This window comes from Lepisosteus platostomus, chromosome 4 (genome assembly GCF_059453375.1).
Source record: "Lepisosteus platostomus isolate fLepPlt1 chromosome 4, fLepPlt1.hap1, whole genome shotgun sequence".
Classification (NCBI taxonomy): domain Eukaryota; kingdom Metazoa; phylum Chordata; class Actinopteri; order Semionotiformes; family Lepisosteidae; genus Lepisosteus; species Lepisosteus platostomus.
In genome coordinates, this window is record NC_142614.1 from 1,924,403 (window position 1) to 1,947,984 (window position 23,582).

The 23,582-nt window shown below is 47.1% G+C and overlaps 2 protein-coding genes across 4 annotated transcripts in view; one reads left to right on the plus strand and one right to left on the minus strand.

Annotated features, from left to right (window-relative positions):
• The first annotated feature begins 1,420 nt into the window (after window positions 1–1,420).
• On the plus strand, window positions 1,421–9,544 carry LOC148672082 (creatine kinase M-type). The gene is made up of 8 exons (XM_088627438.1): window positions 1,421–1,579; window positions 4,480–4,692; window positions 5,202–5,356; window positions 5,918–6,050; window positions 6,596–6,767; window positions 7,538–7,661; window positions 8,363–8,552; window positions 9,049–9,544. The coding sequence occupies exons 2-8, from the start codon at window positions 4,500–4,502 to the stop codon at window positions 9,225–9,227; spliced, it is 1,146 nt and encodes a 381-aa protein (XP_088483564.1). The 5' UTR covers window positions 1,421–1,579; window positions 4,480–4,499; the 3' UTR covers window positions 9,228–9,544.
• Window positions 9,545–11,058: 1,514 nt separating this feature from the next.
• The window catches only part of LOC148672083 (MAP/microtubule affinity-regulating kinase 4-like), a 46,321-nt gene continuing 33,797 nt past the window's right edge, over window positions 11,059–23,582 (minus strand). The window contains exons 13-19 of one of the 3 annotated variants that reach the window (XM_088627437.1): window positions 22,932–23,143; window positions 21,924–22,027; window positions 20,454–20,735; window positions 19,156–19,238; window positions 17,015–17,059; window positions 16,329–16,356; window positions 11,059–15,103 (exon numbers count right to left, since the gene is read on the minus strand). In XM_088627437.1, the coding sequence (XP_088483563.1) occupies window positions 14,770–15,103; window positions 16,329–16,356; window positions 17,015–17,059; window positions 19,156–19,238; window positions 20,454–20,735; window positions 21,924–22,027; window positions 22,932–23,143 (1,088 nt within the window). In that variant the 3' untranslated portion in view covers window positions 11,059–14,769. The remainder of the gene's footprint in view (window positions 15,104–16,328; window positions 16,357–17,014; window positions 17,060–19,155; window positions 19,239–20,453; window positions 20,736–21,923; window positions 22,028–22,931; window positions 23,144–23,582) is intronic. The other 2 variants (XM_088627436.1, XM_088627434.1) reach the window with 2 other exon arrangements.

Sequence of the window (23,582 nt, forward strand, 5' to 3'; positions counted from 1 at the left end):
TTTTGATCGATCATTGATCATCCTTCTCAAGCACTTGTTCTTTCGTCAAGAAATCACCTCTTGCCATCAACACTGGACACTAGCAGGGAAGGACAACAGTCATTTTTCTAAGCAATAGAAACATAATTAGACTGCTCACAGCCACAAATACTCCCTGAGATATAAAATGAAATTTGTTTTAATTTCACATCTAGTAGCTAACCGCACAATTGTCCAAGAAGATAAATAGCTCTTCAAACTGAATCTGTATGAGCCAGAACTTAGGCAATTTTTTTATCTCTAGGCTTCTCATGGGGATTGATGGCATCTTTTGATCTCTTCTGTCTATCCATAAACCTCAAAACTTCTGTCTGCAATGCTAATAGTTATTAAAATGGTTTCATTTTCTCTGCTTTAAAGGAAATGCTTTCAAAGCCCAATCATAAAAGAAACCATCAGAAAAGTCCCCTTGCAAGTGATCTGCTCTTGTCAATAACAGCTTTGCTTGCTGACAAACAACAAACCTTCTTTGCACAGCTGAGACACCTCTGCTCTTCCAAAATCGAACCATGAGGCACTTAAAGAAATCTTTTCCTGAAAACCATCACTTTTGCATCAACAGCCATGGAAAATAAATCCAAGACAAAAGTTGCAAAATCTCTTGCCCAGCCCCAGGAAGCAAAGGAATCTTAGGATAATGGGATACAATTTTAGCTTCTAGGACATGTGACACTGTGTTGATCTGTGACACAATTCTCACACCTGTCTACAGTTTGACACATGAGAGGCCCAGAGAAAGAACAATAGGCAGGGATAACAATTGTATAACTCCAGTAGCAGATCATTAAAGAAGCTCTCCTCTTCAGATACCACAATCATCTTTCACAGTTAGAGCCCCACAGCTTCTTCTTTAAGGTAAACATCTCCTTCAGCACGGTTCTTGTCCAAACTAGGGACCCCCTCCACACACCCTAACCCAAGCTGCCCCGGCTGTGCTCCCCGACTCACGGAGACTCAGGAGCGCAGCTGCTTAAATATCCCGCACCGATGGAGGACTAGCAACGAGAAGCTGCCTGACAAGAATAAAAATCAATCATTTTAATCTCAATACGCACTCTGCCACACACAGGCGCATGCTTAAGTCCCAGATGTCACCACGCTGAAAGCAGAGAACCAATGCCAACTCTACGGTGCGTGATACGGAAGATAGCAAAGGTATTTTTCCAGCTCTAAAGCCATTAGGCACGGCAAGTATGTTTGGCAAACGGGGGCTTGGGTTTGCACACGCACATGGAGGCTCTCTCCTCCCCCCCCGAGCTGCATGTGGGCCTGGAGAGCAGGAAGAGAGATGGCAGCTGCCGTCCCATCTTAGGTCACTGTGACGTGAGCCCCTGCCTTCCCAAATCTGAGAAGCGCTGGAGACGAGGGGCTGACCAATCTGGGCTCCGCACTCAGAAACCCAGCTGACCAATGGCCTGAGGGCAGCCTAGTATATAAACCTAAGGCTTGACTCCTTGGACCTTGGGCTACCCCTATTTCGGCTTTGGTGAAAAGGATCTGATCCCAAGGACTGTTACCTCTCCTTTTTCATCCCATCCAGGTAAATCCTCTTTGACTGTCCTTGGATGTTTTGGTGGGGTGGGTGAAGGGCAGATTGGGGTGTTCTGAAATGTGTCCTGGTAAAAAAAATAAAGCTTCATTTTAACTCTTTAAAAAAAATAAAAGTTACGATCTACCTCCAAAACCAGAGGGAAGGCACCAGCACTTTTAATTATCCATTTATTTGTACATTGCTTTAAAACTCCCATTTGCTGTGTAAAGAAAGGACCACCAAGGGTCTGAACAGTGGCCTGGTGTTGCATTTTTTTACTGTTAAGCTGTGAGATTTTGCTAGGTGTTTGGACTTATGAGCTGTTACTGCCGATCTATGGGTTTTGGACCTGGCTTGTGACTTTGCACAGAATGTGACATTTCTGACCTCCCATTCAAGATTGCAAACTGCTTGAAACTCCTGTGGGTTTCACAGAGGGCTCTGCGTTGAGCAAGGCTGCACTGCACCATCGCGCAAAGTGGTGGAGCTCTGTGCCCTTGGCTCTTATCAGCTGCTCGTGTGAAGGGTCTGTGCTGCAGAACGCAACACAGTGGCAGCAGGGAGAGAGGGCTCTGTCGGTCCTCATCAGCCCTGAGAGTGAAGGCAGTAGAGATCAGGGAAGAGGTGGAAGGAGAGGGCATGAATGGAGAATTTCGCTTCTCTTATGCCGTGTTTTATCAGTGAGCGTGGACAGGGCAGTGTCACCGCTCTCTGCCGGACTTTACGATGCCAAAGTCAAGGACCCTTCAAGGTCACAGGAGAAGAAGAAAATGCCAGACTTGGCCTTTTGGTTTTATACCTATCGGCTCCAAATGTGCACCTGATGTAAAAGGAAGAGGTGTTATTTCAAGATTGCTGCAGTGTAACACAGAGCAATGAGCAGTTGCAAAGGTATATTGTGTTGCAATGCAGTGCCACAATGTTCCCATTTACTTGTGAATGTCTAACAGTGGCAGACTTATCTTGATTTTTTTCTGCATAACTGCTTAACCACTTAAAAACACTTAGAAAGCATTCTGTATTTATTGGCAAATGCTAAAGGCTTGACAGCAAGTATTTGATAAGTACTGTGTCAGTGCCAATACTAATCACACTAATCCAAAGTACTGTAGTTGCAATTTGCAGGTGATGGTCCACTTACGCACAATCAATACAACACAGAGTGCTGTGTAATCTGTGTCTTGGTCTTGGTGTGATAAGCTGTCATGACAGCTGACGATTTCTGATTTCTGTCTCCCACACCACCTGTCTGTCACACAGTCCACAGCAGTTCGCTAACGTTGTATGCAAGCGAATGATCTATGGACGGCTTTTTGTTTGAGATTTTTCTCTCCTTCCCCATCTAAACCAGATTCCAGAAGAGCCAGACATCAGATCCCTTTCTGTCCAGTTTCTCTTGTCACTGGTGTGGGAATTCCTTCTCCTAGGATAATGCAGAATGAACTCAGCCAGAGATGGTCCTGTCCATGAAAGCCCCGTTTGTGCTCAATTATTACTTTGCAAACTTGCTGGCTTTCTCTGACAAAACCCACTTCAATTTCCTGGTGCAACAGCTGCCCTGGCATTGACGCTCTGCAAAACAAAAAAATTGGACTTTTTTTAACACTGGTACATTTTAGTTCAGAAAAGTTAAAGGAATGAAAAAAAACTGAACGATCCAGAAAAAAGAAAGACATCTTTCTTGTGTAAGACATCTGGCGACAAAAACCTGGTCATCTAATAAAGAAATGAAAAATCTCAGGTTGTTGCAGATGGGTGTGTTGCTGACATGTTTGATGCTTAAAAACAGAATTTTGAGTTCCAAAACACCAGAGAAAATCTGGCACTCCACGAAATGTTTAAAGCGGTCCTGCAGGAGGTTCTTTTCTTTAAGGAGAGAAACAAAATGAACATCACCAACAGACACTAGCAGACTCAGGTTACACAAAAGACTTTTTTACTTACGTTTCAGGAAAAAAAACAAGTTCTGCATTAACTAGAGACAACGTTACCTCCTACAGCCATCCAATGATGAAGCTGAAAGAGTTTCAAAGCAAACCAGAAGCTAGCAATGAAAGTGCCCCAGAGTAAAGTGTTGTCAAGGGAGTTAAAAGATATAAAACTGCCCCCAGAGGAGCAGCTGCGAGCTGTGCATGTTGGAGAGGCATCTGCATGCAGTTTAATTGCCGGACGTGTGAATGCAGGCCGGGCCAGCCTGTAAGCTGATCCTCAGGGAGAGCTGATCCAGAACAGAAGACAGCAGCTGCATGGCAGAGCACATTTGCCTAGTGTGCTCCCTTTAAGTGGTGGGAGATAGGAAAGAATGGGAGGGGGGGGCAGCCTATTTATACATGCCGCTACCCTGTGCACATACACCCACAGAAGCTCCTCTCGTCTCTATTCATAGAGGAAACCTGATGCGCTGGCTGAAGCAAGCTGGGAGAGCCTTAGCAAAGTCTGCAGGGCTGTTGGATCAGTTGACACATGGTACAGTGCACAGCTGTTCCCAGCAGTCTCCCCTCCCCTCAGCTCCTTGCTAGGCTAGGGATGAGCTGGGCATTTAGAATAGCAAGACACTGGATGATTTTTGCACACCAGGATCAAAAATGGACCTTCCATAACCCTGGAAAAGGAAAAGAAGGCGGCACTTCAGTGTGGAGACCATCCAGCTAGACACTTTCTGCATTGCACATCTCTCAGAGTGTTACTGTATGACGCTGTGTCTACAGTCAAATTGTAGATGTAAAGAGACCAGTAGGAAGTAGTACCAGGAGCTTCAGCCAGTGCACTTATATTCTTATAATGAAAAGAACAGCATTAGACTGAGACTCTGTACAGTGGAGAGTTTTGTCGTCTGTGGGCTCTCTGCTTCTTTCTGTCAAACAGATGACTTACCCGTCTGTGTATTCCGGTGTGTCCTTCTCCTGCAGAACCTCTGAGAAGAGCAGCCATGCCTTTCGGAAACACCCACAACAACTACAAGCTCAACTTCTCGGTTGACGAGGAGTTCCCTGACCTGACCAAGCACAACAACCACATGGCCAAGGCCCTCACTAAGGACATCTACGCCAAGCTGAGAGACAAGCAGACCCCCAGCGGCTTCACCGTGGACGATGTCATCCAGACCGGAGTGGACAACCCAGGTGAGTCGGTTCGCTAGCAGGTGAAGAGCGTCAGAATGCTGTTTGGAGAGAGAGCCAAAAGCGATCGAAATCAGTCACCTTCTGAAGAAAGATGATACTTCAGGCCAGTTAAGTAAGTGGTCAGTAAAATTAAAGTGGGAAGGAATTAATTGAGGAAGAAGAACCAAAATCACTGCCATTCTGTCTGTTCTTTTTTGGGGACTTCCACTTTCCTCACGTTGGAAACGATTTATAAAATTGGTTCCCCTGAATTGAAACTTTTCAGAGGACAACTTTCAAAGACTTTTGCCCTTTTGCTCTTAGTTCTGTGGATATCAATACCCAGATTACCTCTCATTAGTGACATTACAGATTTAGTGTCCAAATAAAAATTAAAAAAATTAGACAGTATTTCTCGCTGGATTTTTGCATTTCATTCATTGGAAATCATTACAGGAAAAATAGGAACGTCCCCTCCCTCCAAGGGCCTGTGTGACCCCTTCACCCCTGTTCTCTTTTGTTGCCTGCAGGTCACCCCTTCATCATGACAGTGGGCTGCGTGGCTGGAGACGAGGAGTCTTATGATGTCTTCAAGGATCTGTTCGACCCCGTCATCGAGGACCGCCACAATGGCTTCAAGCCCACCGACAAGCACAAGACCGACCTGAACTTTGGGAACCTCAAGGTGCTCCAGCATGCCCGCCTTCTGGCTCAGATGTCTGCCAGTACTGATGGCACAGCACTAATGCTCACACTGTGTGATCATGGGCAAAAAAACAGCACTCCTTCAAATTTAATCATCAGCAAGTAGCTGTCGTGCCATCAGGTACCTCAAAACACTTCAGAGCTGCTTGCAGCACAGTAGAAAACATACAGGAGAAACAAAAGAACAAGCACATACTGGAACAGAAATCAGTACATCAGTCTGATAGAGCCTGACACAGATGCTTCTGTATATGACTGGTGTTGCTGTGGGTGGCCATTATAATAAATCAGGGCACCATCTATACAGACTAGAGCGACACTTTGACCGGTGCAGATGATTAAGAGAACGAGTTCATTCTGTAAGCAGGGAACTTCTTTTCTGCTTAGGAGCCCCAACAAAGTGTTAACTTAGCAAAAACAAGAAAAGGAATTCTATGTCTTTTTTTCCTGCTGGCATGTGTTAGGGCTGCTGGGGAGATTGAAGAATGCAGGATGCAGGACAAGGTGTGTGACCAGCCAGCCTCTGTCTGTCTGTTCTCAGGGCGGCGATGACCTGGACCCCAACTATGTCCTGAGCAGCCGTGTGCGCACTGGCCGTAGCATCAAGGGGTACACCCTGCCCCCCCACTGCAGCCGTGGAGAGCGCAGAGCCATTGAGAAGATGTCCATCGATGGTGAGTGTGGTGTTGAACACTGTTCATAATGGAGTGAGCCTTGAGAGCAGGTTGAGCCCGGACTGTGGCACAGCCCACTGGGACTGGGATTCCCCAAGCAGCAGTGCACAGCCGACTGTCTGCCATCAGGGCAGAAGTAATACAAACAGGCCAGGGCCCTGTCAGCCTTCAGGCTAACTGCAACTCCCTAGACTTGCTGTCATACAGCAACTGCTATAAAACAAAGTAAGCAAGTACATAGCAGCAGAGTAACACAGTCACAGTTACAGGGGCATATAATAATGGTCAGCAATGTGATGGTGCTGTGTTAAAAAGGGTTACTTAGTGAAGTAAGTATTGTCTTACGTTTCACAGCAAATTGACATAAATTGGTGACTTAGAAGGTACATCATAAAATATTTAAATATCAATTGGAAGGTTATGGTTTACAGGCTTCATTATTCCATAACCCTACCTTCATCTCACCTTAAATAACAAGGAAGCTCAGTGTGAGCAAGTCAGAGACAGGAGCAGAGCATGTGACAACGTCTGTGTTTGTCCAACAGCCCTGAACACCCTGGAAGGAGAGTTCAAGGGCAAATACTATCCTCTGAAGGACATGACTGATGAGGAACAGGACCAGCTGATCCGTGACCACTTCCTGTTTGACAAGCCCGTGTCTCCCCTGCTGCTGGCCTCTGGCATGGCCCGTGACTGGCCCGATGCTAGAGGAATCTGGTGAGTCTGCAGAACCAGGCCAGGCTTTATGAATTACAGGATCTTGTATGTAACAGTAAGAATATGAACCATAAATTTTAGGCTTTTGCTAAAATCGGTGGTTTCATGCTTTCACTTTAAAGTATTGAAGCTAAAACCAGGTACTAAAGAACATAAAGGCTATAGATGAAAATAGCCTGCTTGTTGCTAATCAAGGATCCCATCCAACTGTTGCTTAAAAAAGCCAAGACATCTCCAAAATATGGCTGGGCAGGTTGTTCCACACTCCCACAGCACTTTGTGCAAAGACACGGTACGCCTGTTCTCAGTTTTAAATGTACTATTTCTCAGTTTCATTGTTGATTCTGAGGACCTCTATTGGGTTGACTATGTTAATGCTTTTAAGGATTCTGAATACTCGATTCAGGTCCCCTCATACTGTCGTCTTTCTGTTCAAATAGTTCCAGTTCTTTCAGCCTGTCAGAGCTATTGTCTGGAAGATGACAATGATGTGTCAAAATAAACATTTTTTTTTTCATAAGCAGCTTCTTCAGGCTGGGGTTTTTTCCCACCTTATTTACAATTTATGCTTTTTTACTACCATCATCGAACACTCGGCACATGTTAACATTAAATATCATCTGCAGATGTTTGTCCAGCAATGTGTCTCCCCCTTCACCAACACCTTTCTTAGCAGCCCAAAGCAGGTTCTCACTGCACAGCCAGTCCCTCTCATGGGTGCTGTTCTGGAGCTGCAGGACACTAATCATGTCCCCCCCCCCAACGCTTAGGCACAACAATGACAAGACCTTCCTGGTCTGGGTGAACGAGGAGGACCACCTGAGAGTCATCTCCATGCAGAAGGGTGGCAACATGAAGGAGGTCTTCAGACGCTTCTGCGTTGGTCTTCAGAAGGTATGCGTCTGACCACCTCAGCCCCACTCTCTTGATCCACAGATGTATCAGTTTTGTTTTTCTTCTTGTACTGAATTTGCTTGGGACACAACTCTAGGCCAGGAAGATATGTCCAAAAGTGTTTTGAAAACCAGATTGGGGTTCGGTGCTCAAAATAAAAGAGCTTGAACACATCATTGAACATTGCAAAGTCAACTAAAGCCAGGAGGGACGACCTGGAGCACTAGCCTGTGGCCAAGCAGCCTTGTGAAGTAACTGACTGGACGTGTTGCTTACAGTTCCTTGTCAGAGAACTTGTAGTCTTACAACACAGAAATTAGTTGGCATACAGAGATACTGGAAAACTGAAAAGGGCAGCCTGACAAAGTGCTGAGCAGAGCCCTGCCATGCCAGCTACTAACGTAATACTAAAGCCCAGTCGTGGCTTTCACAGATCACATTAAATACAGAATGCCATGCCAGGCAGTAGTTACGAAGACCATTTAAATTGTTTTCAGTGGAGTAACCCATGCACAGTACTACATACAGTACGCTCTTTTGGAAAAAAAAAATGAAACAAGGTAAAATCAATTTAACACTTTTTATAATGGAACGGGTATTATCAGGAGTATATGGGAACTTGACTTGTTTTAGAAACGGGCACGCCTGTGAACTACACGAGGGCATCTCTCCTCACCACTTTCTTGACATCTCCCTCCCAGATTGAGGACCTCTTCAAGAAGCACGGCCGCTCCTTCATGTGGAGCGAGCATCTCGGCTACATCCTGACCTGCCCCTCCAACCTGGGCACTGGCCTGCGCGGCGGCGTGCACGTCAAGCTGCCACAGCTCAGCAAGCACCCCAAGTTCGAGGAGATCCTCACCAGGCTGCGTCTGCAGAAGCGTGGCACAGGTAGGTTGTGCAGATGCCCCGAAGGGCGCAAACACAGGTACTGCATTTATATGGCAACAGGGTGAAGCATGGTGATCCCTTACAGGCAAGATCTAGTACCACAGTTAACCAGTTAATAAAATGAACGTGCATATAACAACTAAATAAATTACAACGGTCTGAAAAGTCAGTGAGCTAACAGGTGCTCTTCACAAAATGATCCACAGCTTAGCATTAACTGAAGCATTTGGCTTTGGAACAAAGAACATTAGAGCATCACAGCACCTTACTCTAATTCCTCAGGGATGCTCCAGCACCAGGTCTGCTCCATTTGCTTATAGGATATCTCTCTTTGTGCTCTCCAAGTGTGCTGAGACACCCTGCTACAGGACATGGTCACAAATTTAGCAAAGATGAGCTGCTAAAACATTCCAGTGTGATTTGGGCACCTCTGTGCGGCGTACCACAGCCCCTGCCCCCCGCCAATGAGCATGGTTCTGTCCGGTTTGCCTCGCAGGCGGTGTGGACACTGCGGCCGAGGGTGGCGTCTTCGACATCTCCAACGCTGACCGCCTGGGCTTCTCCGAGGTGGAGCAGGTGCAGATGGTTGTGGACGGCGTGAAGCTCATGATTGAGATGGAGAAGAAGCTGGAGAAGGGAGCGGCCATCGATGACATGATGCCTGCCCAGAAGTAAAAAGGGAACTGTGCACTTTTTATATTGTAACATAACAACACACAAAATCTTGGATCCGACTCCCCTCCAGAGACTCTCGACTTCCCCCACCTCTACCTCTTCTTCCGTTTCCCTTCCTTTCTTCCCTCCCATCTGTCATCTTCCATCTCTTTCATCTGTTCTGTGGGTAACATCCTGGGATCAAGCCTTCGTCCACGCTGTCGGGCCAGGCTAGGAGCCTGCCGATTGCGTCTTCACCTTCACCTCTCATTTTGACTTTTTTTTGGTTGTAAAAAGTAAGCTAAATTGTAATAAAAATGGCCCCATGAAACAATCAATTCTCATTGTCTTGTCTGGTCTTTTTATCCACCATCTCATATCACATGACCATTTCCTTATCGGTGGTTTTCTTTAATTGAAGAAGAGCGTGGTTTGACCAAAGCACTCAAGAGTCGATATCAAGATTGTCAAGGTGAGACAATTAATCTTAACTTATGTTAATATTATCTCTTTGTTTCTTGTTATATGACGACACTTTATATTTTAGCCTTTTTATTAATTGTTGGGAGAGATTATTTTCTGGTCTATTCCTTTACACATGCATGCCAGCAAAACAGATGTAACCAGATGTTACCCATACAGCAGGGCATATACTTGAGCAATCTGATTACCTCAAGGGTACAACAGCAGGATCTGAGCACAAGACTTGCTGGTCAGGAGTCCAGAGCACTTAACCACTCCGCCAAGCTGCTGCCTCTAGCACCACAACTGCTAAAGATTAGACTGCAGTACACGTAGCCAATGCTGAATTGACAAAACCGAGCACAGCCCAGACATCCAAACAGAGAGGAAGACGAGCAGGAGGCTGAAGACCAGGTAAATTCAGGGGGAGAGGAGATGCCACTGCTTGCAGGATTCTTCTCAGTTGCAGGAACCTGCCGTTGCAAACAGTTACCAGCACAGCTTACAGTCCATCACCTGCAAGAGAGGCTGCACACAAAAGGAGGACTGTCTTTCACCTTCAGTAAAGTGCTCAGCACTCAAGCGGGCACCACTTCAGCTTCAGCAAATGGCATCAACAATCTGACACCTGGGCCACACGTAATGGGTAAAGCAAATCATATCAACATCAGAAAGGCGGCTAATGAGAGGAGACTGTTTGGTACTGCTTTGGAAAGGTATCACTGTGATTTGGACCCAATGTTCTCCTGTTCACCAATAATACATTTCATTATTTTGTCAGCATCCTTTAAGCCACTGAAAGATGCATGGGAACAGATCTATTCCTGCCAACACTTTTATAGAATTTAACCAGGGTATGCAAGATGGCCTCCATGGAGCTACTGACCAACTGTCAGTTTTAGTTTTAGTATATGACAGCAGAGACATTATCTAAATGAACTGCACACAAGGGGAGCCCATCAGGATCATGTAGGTCACTCAGTTGCCAGAACTTAATTTATCCAAAATTCATGCGCAGACATTTTCCTGAAGAATTCCTGGCGATTGCCAGGCTTTGTCCCAGACCTCAATGACTGTACTATTGTCACACCTAAATATTCATCTATCACCACTTGTGTGCGCATGTTGTTTCTGACCTTGAACTTACCACTCTGGTTGATGTAACTCAACACACCTTCACAATCTACTCTGCACAGCAGGCAATACCTTCATCCTTTAAATCAAACCCATCAAGAACTTGAAACACTGGTTGTGACATTTTTCTAAGCCTCGAAGCTGTTCCAAAAGTTACTCACAGGATGCAAAGCAAGGTTGTAATCAACCAAATGCAGTGAGTGACTCCAAAAAAACCCCGAATGCCTTTAGTAAAAAGACGACAATGAGCTACAGGTTCCAATAGCTGTGTATTTTATTTCTCAAGATTACTCATATTTCCCAGTTTTTACATCTAATGGCACCAAGGCCAGTGCCAGATATATAATAACTTAAAAATTAAAAAAAAAAGTTGAACAATTAATTTTAATTTGTTGTAATTTTTCTCTGTTCTCTACACAATAATATAAATACAAGCACTCTTTTGGGTTTACACAAGACCTGACTCGACTTCTTTAGGGTGAGAGGAGTTGGGTCCAGGTGGGCCAGGGGTGTTGAATGTGACAGCTGTAATGCCAGCGTCTCTGGAACACAGTGTTCAGCACCCTGGAGCACAGAGCACCAGCTGCTCCAGAACCAACATCACCAGCTGCTCCAGAACAAACAGCACCAGTTGATCCAGAATCAACAGCACCAGTTGATCCAGAATCAACAGCATCAGCTGCTCCAGAACAAGTGGTGCCAAGTGCTCTGGAACACAGAACACCAGCCGCTCCAGAACAAACAGTCTCAGCTGCTCTAGAACAAACAGCACCAGCTGCTCCAGAAAAAAAAATGGCACCAAGTGCTCTGGAGCACAGAACACCAGCTGCTCCAGAACAAACACTGCCAGCTGCTCTGGAACCAACAGCACAAAGTGTTCAGTTCAGATTTGCTCCTTCAATTAGTCTCATCAACAATACTGATAATGCCTTAGCATGTACTCTCCTGGAGCCAGGACACAGCATTAACCTCACTCAGACTTGATATTGTTGTGAAATTCCAAGCACATCCTGAGCAGGAATTACTGTATCCCCACTTTGTCAGAAGAACAATCCAATGCAGACTTAAACTGCTGGTCCCTCAGTTCCCTGCTCCGGGCTTACATCTCACCTAACAAAAGGGAGATTCAGGTCTTCAGAAGTTTGTTAGGTCAATGCTGTAAAACTAAACTCAAATGGCCCTAGTCAATCAGTGGAGACTGATACCAATCCTATTTATAGTGAAGAAAGGAAATCCAAAGGCTGCAGATTATGAACAGTGACCCTGTACTGAACTCTCCCTATCTGACTGGAACAGTTCATTTTATCTCATCTTTGCATCAAGATAGCAAATTATTGTCTCTTTTGTTTTTTACAATACACACAAGCACCAGTTTCCAAACTAAGACTTCTATATTCGCACCTACTGTGTTTATATATAATAGATAAATATTCCTAAAAAACAATTTTAAGATACTGCAGTATTGCGAAACAGTAAAAATCAGAAATGATGGATCAGTTGGACTTGAGCTGGAGCTGCTGGTTCACACATAGGCAACTCTATCCCTTAATGGCAAAACATTAAACCAATGCAAAAATGAGACATAACAAAGCTGTAGACAGTTGATTAAGGATCATTTCAGAGGACAGAGTGTTCTCTGTGTTTGTGTGTCTCCCTGTTTCCACCACAGCTGCCACTCTCCCAGTAAAGTGAGACACCTGTAACATTTTCAGAACTTGCATAGGAACCCTCAATGCCCACAGGACACACATGGCTTTTCCAGGATATTTCAGGATTTTGTTTCTCCACAACAGCTTAATTATTCCCGGATTCTTTCTGCAAATGACACATCATGAAAGACACTCACATGCAACACTAATAGTAAAGATCAGAATTTTGGCCACAAAAAACACTGCTCCAGGCCTCTACCCTCAGGAGTACCGACTAACTTCTATGCCTTGTTCCACTGGACCTGCTGACTAATTTAACAGAATGTCCATCTCGCAAGTAGAATCAAATTTAAAAACACTGTTATAATTAACATAACTCGCCAAGGACAAAAAGCAGCAGTTTTTTAAACAAAAATGACTTCTGTGAACATGCAGGGCTATGGTTTGGTGCCCACCTCTGTTCACAACACCTGGATGAAATCTACAGCTACCTGCTTGACGCGTGACGCCTAATTTGAACAATACATATGATTCCTGCTGAAGAGAGCTGGTGTTTGTCCTGCACCTGTGGAGAAGCTTAAGAATAATGTTTCAGAAAAGGCATTAAAAGAGCTAATGTGATTACTCTTTTGCTCTGGGATTTAGTTTGCAGCTACATCTGATGTCCTGGAAAAGCCTGAGGTGATCCAACTGAAAAAAGGTCTTGCTAGGTTCAGTGCTCCAAGGCAATAATACTGTCCTTAAGGCTGTCTTTAGAGCAGAACAGACACGCTGGGAATGGCGGCTCATGGTCAGAAACCAGGTGGGCTTGTAAACTCTTTCATGGGGATTATGTGAGTATGTCCAGGTGTGTGTGTGTGTGTGTGTGTGTGTGTGTGTGTGTGAGGAGGTGCTACTGTCCAACACGAAGACAAGGGTTGAACAACAACCCAGTTTTTGGAAAAACAATGTGTCCTGCTGACGGTTCGGTTCGACAGAGCCAGTCCCTGGCCAGACAGTGGAAGACATACAGGCCCCAGCAGAGGGAAAGCAAGGCAAAACCCCATCGCTACGATAACTAAGTCTACGCCTTCTAGGAATGACTCCAGAGGAGCAGATTCTTTCGCTGAAATCCTCTGAGCTTCTAAAACTCCCCCTGCAAGCAACATCTGAACAACTTTTGAGTCTTCACATGGTTAAAAGGCCAACTGTATACTGTCCACTACTCTTCATTAACACATTCCTCATCAACTTGTTTTAAAATCCTATTTCAGATGAAATCGCATCCCTCCTCCACCAAACACAGTAGAGTCGGCTAGTATTCCTTCAGAAAGGATGTAACACAGATAATCGGCTCATGATAAACTGCACACCTGGGCTCACTTACCTGTCCCCACCCCTCCCTGGTTCTACACAGCACCTGTTTATGAGCCTGCAGTGATAGCAGGCCATGCTTGGGAAAACTGTTTGATCTGCTTTTCCTCTCCGCGCACACATCTGCACGCCCTAGGCTCCTCCCCACACAGAGGGGGAGAGCTTGGTTTTGACCTTGAAGGCTGCAAAGGTGTGTGGTGTCCTTCATACTCGATATCGCTTGTTCCCGATTTTCTGTCTTAAACCACTAAAGAAAACTCGCTCTAAAAAATATGGAGCCAACTGTTCGGAAAATGTGAATTTGAGATAAATAGCAGACCCCGAAGATGGAAAAACACGTAGACTGACATTTCCTTTCCTGCCCTGGTCCTGCATTTTCTGGGGTGAAAAGCACTGGGCTGTCAGGCCTCAACACTTTTCCTGGCAGGAAAAGGAAGGAGACGAATCCGACGGGCAGAAAATCCAGATACTTTCCCTAAACGCACTCCGGCCACGTCTGTCGAGTTCCCAGCACTGCCTGGCCCAACTGGGCTGTCTGCACCCTTTGGAAAACACCCTCCCACCTCATTCGCACGCACACGCCAACTGCATTTTAAATTAATTAAAAAAATATATAAAAACAAGAAGAAGACTGAACCTCGGGCCTGTGACAGCCAAGCCAACTTATTTAAAAATATTTCAAATAGCAGCTGTTGAGAATGAAGAACAAGAATTGCAAGAATTGCGATGACAACAATAATATTGAGAAGAGTAGCGCATCCGGGCGGAGTCCTGCTGGGTGTGTCCTTGGTTCCGGACCCGTGGTGTCTTGAGGGTGGGAGGCGGGGGCGCGGCTCGGGAGCCTATCCGTGCGGGAGTCCTGGAGTATCGGCACTGGGGGTGTGAGAGGATTCAGTCCGTCTTGTCCACTCCCACCCCTGCCCCGTCTCTCCCGAAACCCCCCGCCGCCGCCCCCACAGTCGCCCTCAGAGTTCGAGCTCCTTGGAGATCTTTGTGGCAATGTCCCGGAAGGCGAGCGGCGCCCCCCAGACGCGCCGGAAGCGCACCCCGCTGGTGACGCAGGGCCCCGCGGGCAGCTGGCACACCTCGGCCTCGAAGGCCACGCGGCCGCCCGCCGCCCCGTGCGCGCAGGACAGCAGGAAGGGCCCGGCCGGGTGCACCTGGCAGCCGCAGCCCTGGGCCGCCTCCCGCAGCGCCTGCAGCACCTCCGCGGGGTCCCGGGCGCTCCGTACCCTCACATCCCAGCCGCATCGGGGGGGCCGGGGCTCTGGCGCTTTTTGATACCCAGGTAAATGGCGACTAGAGAGGTGGGGGGGGGCACAGGGCAAGAGAACAGGAGAGAACAGGAGAGCGTTACCACCAGCAGACAACGGGCTCCTCGCTGCCTCACTATAATAATAATGTAATAATGTTTCTTTATTGGCCCTATACAATTTCTTGCATTAGGAATTCGTCTTTTCGCATACCCCAGCTTTTCTCCATGGAGACACAGACACACAGACAGGGAAAAGCTTGGGGTCAGAGCGCAGGGTCAGCCATTGTACGGCGGCCCCTGGAGCAATTAGGGTTAAGGGCCTTGCTCAGGGGCCCAACGGAGTAGGATTCCTCTGCCGGCCGCGGGATTTGAACCGGCAACCTTCCAGTCACAGGCGCAGATCCTGAGCCACAGAGCCACCGCTCCGCCCCTCAGCCTCTTTTGTAACCTGGCAGTAGGACATAGCAGAGCTAAACTCACACTCAACTACATGATATGAATATTTAGGTATACACATTCACACATACACAGCCACACATACTGTATATATAGCCTGTTCACATACACAGTAGGGGAAATCTAAGAGATTAGAGACTTTTGAAAAAATAACAAGAGGTTAGGAGAGGCTAGGAGAAAATAATTTCAAGAAGTCATCAGTGATTTATGTATTTATGTCTTCTTCAGCTCACACCTGAAGAAGGCTCCACGGCCGAAACGTTGTGTTCTCTTTCTTCTTTTTTTCAGCATGGAATAAACCTATTACTTGTGATTTATGTATTGTGTGTACAGGCACAATGCAAAGTAAAACATTACCTCATAAAAGTTATTTCCCTTAACTTTAAATAAGTAATCATTTACACAAGTAACCAGGACTGTACTGGATTACTTTTTAAAGCCAGGTTTTCCCAACATACAGTCACAGATGGCAGAATGATTACTGATATGCATCTAGACCAAGTCAGAGGTTCATTTCCAAGCAATCCTACAAGACCTGGAAGAACCCAAAAGTGCCATACATGAGCACCTGGCAACTCCATGGTACTGTATATGTATATACACAGATATACAGCATATATACACATACCGAAACACACAGCTTCATGCCAGCATGTTGGGACATGGGGTAACGTCGCAGCTTTGCTGCGTCCAGCTCTAGCTGGTCACACACACTAGTCTATTGCACCACGGTATCAGTGTCCACACACACCACACCACGGTTTGATGGCTCTACTGTCTACGAAGCCACTATCAGCCACGATACCCTTTTACCTTGCTGGTTTAACCTGAAACAGTGCATCTGAGGCGACAGGAAAAACCAAGAGATTACAAATAAACAGTAACTGTGGCACAAAAGTGGCCATCTTCCCTGTCATTAGGGAAGCAGCAGAACTCATGGTGTGCGGCTCAAAACCAGCCGGCCATCACCGCAGCAGAACTTGAAAACTTGCAGGAAGCCTCCTCAGACGAGCATGTTACATCGCAGGGCTGTGCCGAAATGTCAGGCCTTTCTCAGTCCTCGTGTCCTTTCAACACACAGTCTGCTACCCACACTGGTAACCATGGCTTTCCTTCTGCTTCTGAAGACTGGTATTAAAGGCTGCAGCTACAAGGATTTCAGGCATGTTGTAAAATAACTAAGTCACACTGACTATAATGGACAACAGTATAAAACCCTTTCTGAAACCAGTTAGAGGACATTTAACTTGCCCACCTGCAGGAAGGAGCACCATTTAGAGCAAGGACTTTCAAAGTTTTCTTTTTTTACGTCAGTAATGTTTTCTCCCCCTGCCTGCTAAATTGATCTCTCAAAGTAAATGGGCAGTCTGGCCTCTGTGTCCCGATGCCCTGCTGTATAAGGACAATGGTGCACAGCTCAGCTGAGACAGACAATGGTAACCAGGGGTCTCATCATGCGAGCTGCTCTCTGTAGTGTCAAGTGTCCAAGCGATACTGACCTTGTGACCGGAGATCTGCAGACTCTCTCAGGTTCGTCTGTGACCCTTAAGAAGGAAATAGATCACACCATTAGGTACGAATCAGTGGGCCACAGAGACTAGGCCAGAGGGCCAACGAAACAATTGTGAAAATTCTCTCATCGTCAAACACCTCAAAGCAACACGAAGGAATGAACAAAAGAAGTGGTTGTCAATGGTCACACGTGCTAATTTATTCCAGTAGCCAGCGCCTTCCAAACATCAAATCCCAAATTCATTGTGGGTGACATAAATTTAGAATCCTAATTTCCTCCTTTTCGCCCCATCAAGCTTTTCTGGGTACTAGTAGAAAAGTGATATAAGGAACTTTTTCATGTGTCTCTTACGTATGCTGTGCAGGACACATTGTCTTGGCTGTACTATCATCATCAGCTCAGGAAGTTAATTTTTACTGTACCAAGCTCTGCTTCATTATAATATGTTTCTCTCAAAAAAGAAAACCGTCTCATCCCCCCCCACAGCAGTCAGTGGTATACAGTAAATAGAGCCCTGCACAAGGCGAGCTGTGAAATTCCAGAGCTCGGTTTTATTCCTGGTGCTGCGCTTACAACTCAGACAAAGGCCTTTCCTGGAACTGGGCACTTTCCAATCGCAGGGCGGAATCTTCTGTGGAAGGAGCTGGCTGCCAAAGAGCACTCTGGTGGAAAATCACTGATCCACACCAAACATCAAACATAACTAAACACGAGCTGCAATGCACAAGACCTGTGGCATGACAACACTAGCTCTGGCCTTATGAGGTGCTGTTAAGTGTGGTAGGACAAGACACCTGAAATACAGGGGCCTGTTATTGTTAAAAGCAAACCCATCTGGGCCCAGCGTGCCCACGTACTCAGGAACCTTGACAAGAAGTTTCTTCTGCCCTGGTGGATCAACATTCATAATGTGGGCTGGACGTTTGCTCGATGCATCTGTACCTCTTTCTGCAACCATTCCTGGCTTTTTCTCAGCGCAACTCATGCTCCTCAGGGCTCACTGGTACTGTTCTGTGTGTTGAGCCTGAAGCTGCTGTTCAGGATGACTAGCTGCTGCTGGAGCCCCTTCAGGACTCTAAATACCTCAGTCATATCTGTGCTATATGACAGGCTGCAGACATCTTCTAAGCAAACCAAGCGCGGCACTAAGGCTTTGAGATGAGGCTACACCAGCAGCCTGTAGTTGGATACTTCAGATGGATGAGTGCTCATGTCTGGTGACCTTTCACATGCATTACCTGCCGACCCCACCAAAGACACAGACAGGCAGGCGTGAGAAGAGTCTCACTACGTACTCAAACACACATGAGGCTGAGGAACGGAGACATATACAGTAATCTCTTGCAAGACGAGCCACCGCTACACGAGTTTTTACTTACTAGTTAGGCTCCATGTAAAGCCTTGCTGAGATTCCTTTCAAATAATCTTCTCTGAGAAATTTCATTTATTTCATTTTCACTTTTTTGATAGCAAAGGCTTGTGTGGTTCAGTGTAAACAGTATAGTACAGGACAGTACCTAATGCGTTTTGCTGATGGCCATGGTACTGTACAGTAAATACAGCAGGAGCAGAAGTGCTACTGTTTATGCATCAGCTAATGACTTCAAGCTTGTTTCTCGAATAATTAACCAGGAGTGTTGTTATTTTTATAAATAGGTACTGTTCTGTGCTGTCTTAAGGTGAAGTCTGGGTGTTTGAGAGAAGATTTCTGAGTTCTGAAACTGATCAGAGATTATACGTGAAGCAACGTGAATTTAATTTCCGTTACACGAGTTTTCATTTTACGAGCAGTTTTGGAGGAACAAATTAAGCTTGTGTAACAAGCGATTACTGTATAGATTTTCTGCTGTTTGCTGTGGTTTAGCTGCAAAAATGTCATGCTGTCCCAGCAAAATCCTTAAGGAATGGCACTGCTCTAGGAAACCACCACGTCGGACAAGAGCCTTTCCCTTAGGATTTTAATACTCTCCAAGAAACACATGGGAGAGCAGGGCTTTTGAGAGCTTTCCTTGAAGGAGTGTAGAAAGACAGCCACGTCAGTATGTTACATGAATCCAGGATGCAGGGCAACAGGCGCATAGGCAGGCAGACAGACAAACAGATAAGCAAGGCCATGGGAAGACTTACTAACTGTTTTTGATCCCTGCGGAAGAGTGCAGCCCGAGACAGATTTGTTTGAGCTCTGGCGCTTAGAAGGGTCAAGATTGACCCTAGAGGAAAACAGAGACAGAGAAAGAGAGAGGAGAAATTGCAGGTGTTCGGCAGGGAAAGCAAACAAATCAAATAAAAATACTAAAAAACAACAGAAGAATCAAATACCAGCCGAGATCTGGATACAGAAAGATGTGAACTGCAGGTTGAGAGCCTGAGGTTAACAGAGGAACAAAAGGCCAGGGAAGACGACGCTTATTATAGGGGAACTGCGTGGGGTAGCGCTGGACTTTGAGATCTGTCTGCACAGCCTAAACACACATACACACACACACTCAGAAGACAACTTCAGACTCACATCTGCTGTGTTAGCTAATCATATTAGCCTCCATGCAGGCTGCTTTTAATAAACTGAGTTCATGTTGCACACGTACAGCTGTGGACTATTAATACTGGTCCAAACAAGGCAGCACAAGTGTGACTATTAACTATAATTTTGCATTAAAACGGCAACAAAAGAGCAAACTCAAAAACACAGGTAGGTATGTGAAGAACTCCTTTCCTCCTGTGCTTAGTTTCTTTTTTTTTCCATTAGGCAAAGGGTTCACACATAAGCACATACTCATTGCTGTTCTTATATTAGCCAGGAGCCATATAACTCTTCACAGCTGGCAGCCCACTGAAGCTCAGCAGGTGTGCGAGCCTGGTCAGTACCTGGATCCAAGACCTCCTGGGAAAAACTAAGGTTGCTGCTGGAAGAGGTGTTAGTGGGGCCAGTAGGGGGCGCTCACCCTGCGGTCTGTGTGGGTCCTAATACACCAGTATAGTGACGGGGACACTTCACTGTAAAAAGGAGGTGTCCTATGGATAAAACATAACACCTTGATCCTGACTCTCTGTGGTCATTACAAATCCCAGGGCATTTCTCAAAAAGAGTAGGGGTGTCACCCCGGTGTTGTAGCCAAATTTCCCCCCTGGCCTTTACCAGTCATGGCCTCCTAATAATCCCCATCTCTGAACTGGCTCGATCACTCTGCTCTCCTCCCCACTGAGAGCTGGTGTGTGGGGAGAGTACTGGTGCATCATCCAGGTGGGGCTGCACACTGGTGGGGGTGGAGGGGATCCCCATGACCTGTAAAGCGCTTTGAGTGGCGTGTCCAGAGCAGCGCGATAGAAGTGTGAGGATTATTATTCTTATTAGCGCTCAGCGCCAGTGCCAGAGGATGAGAATGTTCCTGGTAAAACAGAGCCGATGCGGCGGCGAGAGCCTGTACCTGCGGGTCAGCTTGGAGGTGATCTTGCTGAAGAGGTTGGAGGTGGCTCGGCTGCGGGCGTGAGGGAGGGGGCTGGCGTCGTGCGACAGGGTGGGGGAGGTGGGCGGGGCGGTGTGGGGGGGCGGGCGGCGGTCCCGGAGCTGCCCCCCGTGGAAGGTGCTGCGGATGGTGGAGCCGCGAGAGAGCCGGGAGCGGTCGCCCACGGAGGAGGCCCCCCCCGCGCCCGCGCCCGCGATGCTGTGGGTCGACGGCGAGGCGGGGGGCAGCCGGTGAGACAGGGAGCTGAGAGAGAGATGAGCAGAGCCGTTAGCACACACAGACACACAGACACACAGACACACAGACACACAGACACACAGACACACAGACACACAGACACACAGACACACAGACACACAGACACACAGACACACAGACACACAGACACACAGACACACAGACACACAGAGACACAGAGACACAGAGACACAGAGACACACAGAGACACACAGAGACACACAGAGACACACAGAGACACACGCACGCACGCACACACAGTGACCACAGCGCAGTGCATTAACTCCTGGAGCGGAAAGATATCTAGGACTCTGGTCAGGAATGGAAAAGAGAGGAAAGGGAGACAGAGACATCTACTGGATAGTCAGCACCAGATCACAGACAGGTGAGCAGACTTCCCCTTTCTGACTTGGTCAGGGTACTGTATAACTTTTACACTAATCCCCTACCCCCACACACATCCTTCTTCCATGTTTAGGGTTTTCTATATAAAAAGGTTTCTTTCTAATGTATATTATGGGAACAGAGCAGGATCCACAGCGCAGAGGCGGGCAGCCACAGCTGTGTGTGCGTGCAGCTACCCCGTCTCGCTGCCGATCTGTGATCATATCGACAGCCTGGCTGGCGCAGGAGAGGACGGGCAGAGAGCCAGGCCTGCGAGCCGCACATCCCTCTGTGTGCTCTCACTAAAGCCCAGCTCATACCGGCCGATTTATTGAAATGTCTGCTTAAAAACTGCCCCTGGGCAAAGCCTCACGTAGAAAAATGGCCGTGTTCACATTGGGTCAGAGGGATAAAAGGGGTTGTTTTCACATTTTTTAATTAGAATTACCAGTTATTATTACTTATCCTCCCTATAATCCCCCCCATATTTTATTCTGCTTCTGCGGTGCAATCTTGCTGGTGTCTTAGAAGAAGTTAACAGTTTAGAGACGTCTCTGGACAACTATTGCCCGCCTTAGCCCAGAAGCACCCAGCCATGTGCTGACTGCTGTCGGGAGAGTCCTGGCCACAGCTGAGCTGCGACAAAGGTGATGTCACGAGTAATGTTGGGGTCACTGCTCTGAGTATGCGCCTCGACTGGCTGGACACCCCTCCCGGAGGATGTTTCTGCTCTTCCCACAAACGTTCGCCGATGCCCGACCAGCCGGCCGGTCACGCTCCGTGGTTCCATCGCGTGCGGCGCAGGCTCACCTGTTGTCCTTGCCGTTCTGCAGGAGGGAGTGCCTGTCGGTGCTGGACCGGTCCGTGCACACGTACGTGTTCCGCCGGGTCATGGCACTTGCAGGGATGTTGTTCTGCAAATGCAAGAGTCCCATCAGGGTGTGTACATGGTCGCCGTTCCCCTGACTCACTCCTTTTTTTTTTTTAAGAGGTATTGGATATCAGCTCTTCTGCCATAATGATTGGATCCAGGCAGAATCACTCAACCAGTTTCCCGGTGTTAGCTGTGGAAATTCTGGCTGGACACTGAATTGCCAGCAGCCATATCACCCTGCAATTCACAACTGCCACCCACTGAAGCTCAGTGAGCCTGACCAGTACCTGGATGGGAGACTCCTGGGAAAGCTGAGGTTGCTGCTGGAAGAGGTGTTAGTGGGGTCAGTAGGGGGCGCTCACCCTGCGGTCTATGTGGGAACTAATGCCCCAGTATTGTAATAGGGACACTATACTGTAAAAAGGCACCATCCTTGGGATGAGATGTAAAACTAAGGTCCTGACCCTCTGTGGTCATAAAAAATCCCAGGGCGTTTCTTGAAAAGAGTAGGGGTGTAACCCTGGCGTCTTGGCCAAATTTCCCCCTGGCCTTTATCAATCATGGCCTCCTAATAATCCCCATCTCTAAACTGGCTTCATCACTCTGCTCTCCTCCCCACTGAAAGCTGGTGTGGGGAGCAGACTGGCGCATCATCCAGGTGGGGCTGCACACTGGTGGCGGTTGTGGGATTCCCCATTACCTGCAAAGCACTTTGAGTGGAGTGTCCAGAAAAGTGCTATAAACAGTAAGTGTAAGGATTATCAAGTATTGAATAAACTCACAAAATATGCAGAGCTCTCCCATATTTAAATCAGGAACCTTAAAGCAACCCGGAAAGTTCTCTTCATCCCCTGTGGCTTTAGGCCAGCGGTTGCAATAACGAAGCAGCTCGCTCTTGGCAGGGATTTTGTGGAAGGAAAGGAAAAAGAAACTCCCCCTCTCACCGTGGTGGCATTAATCTCTTTGCGGCGGTCGGGGATCTCGGACTTGTTGGGGTTGTTGGCGCTGCTGACCATGGGGCTGGAAGGGGGGATGCTCCGGCTGCCCACCACGCTGCAGCTGGTCTTGCGCGACGGCATGCGCTCCTCCTTCAGGTCCGCCTCGCCCGTGCTGGTGGGGCTGCGCTTGGGGTGCGCCACCGGGAGGGAGGGGCCACCTGCGGGGAGAGGCAGGGTGTGAGGGAGCTCGGGCCGTTCCAGACGCTACAAAACCATCCGGAAGAGGCGGTCATGATTTTAACTACTGCTGCAAGCTTTTGGATGCCATGCAGAGTTTCAGTTTCCTAAAGGCCGTTCTTGGTCTTCGTTTCCTTCCTTGAGTGTGAGAAAGCGAATTCTGAGTTTATCTGCTGTTAGATGCGTGGCACATTTGCACCGAAGCAAAAAAAACACTTGAAAGTTGCCATGCTGTGGGCTTCTCCTAGCTAGGAAATGAACTAGAAATGCTTTTGCACATGAGCCTTAAAATCTGTAAAGGGCAAATAGCCTTTGAGATATACGTCAGATACTGAAAAAGAGAATACTCCACTATCTCTTGGTTTCCAGCTCTGATATGTCTGCCATTTATGGACAACAAAGGTCTCTCTAATGCAGTAC

Excerpts from the sequence above, each read along its gene's own strand:
- LOC148672082 (XM_088627438.1), top strand. The coding sequence starts at position 4,500 with ATGCCTTTCGGAAACACCCACAACAACTACAAGCTCAACTTCTCGGTT. Across the intron at positions 6,051-6,595 it reads TGAGAAGATGTCCATCGATG|CCCTGAACACCCTGGAAGGA; the intron begins GTGAGTGTGGTG and ends TTTGTCCAACAG. Across the intron at positions 6,768-7,537 it reads CCCGATGCTAGAGGAATCTG|GCACAACAATGACAAGACCT; the intron begins GTGAGTCTGCAG and ends CCCAACGCTTAG.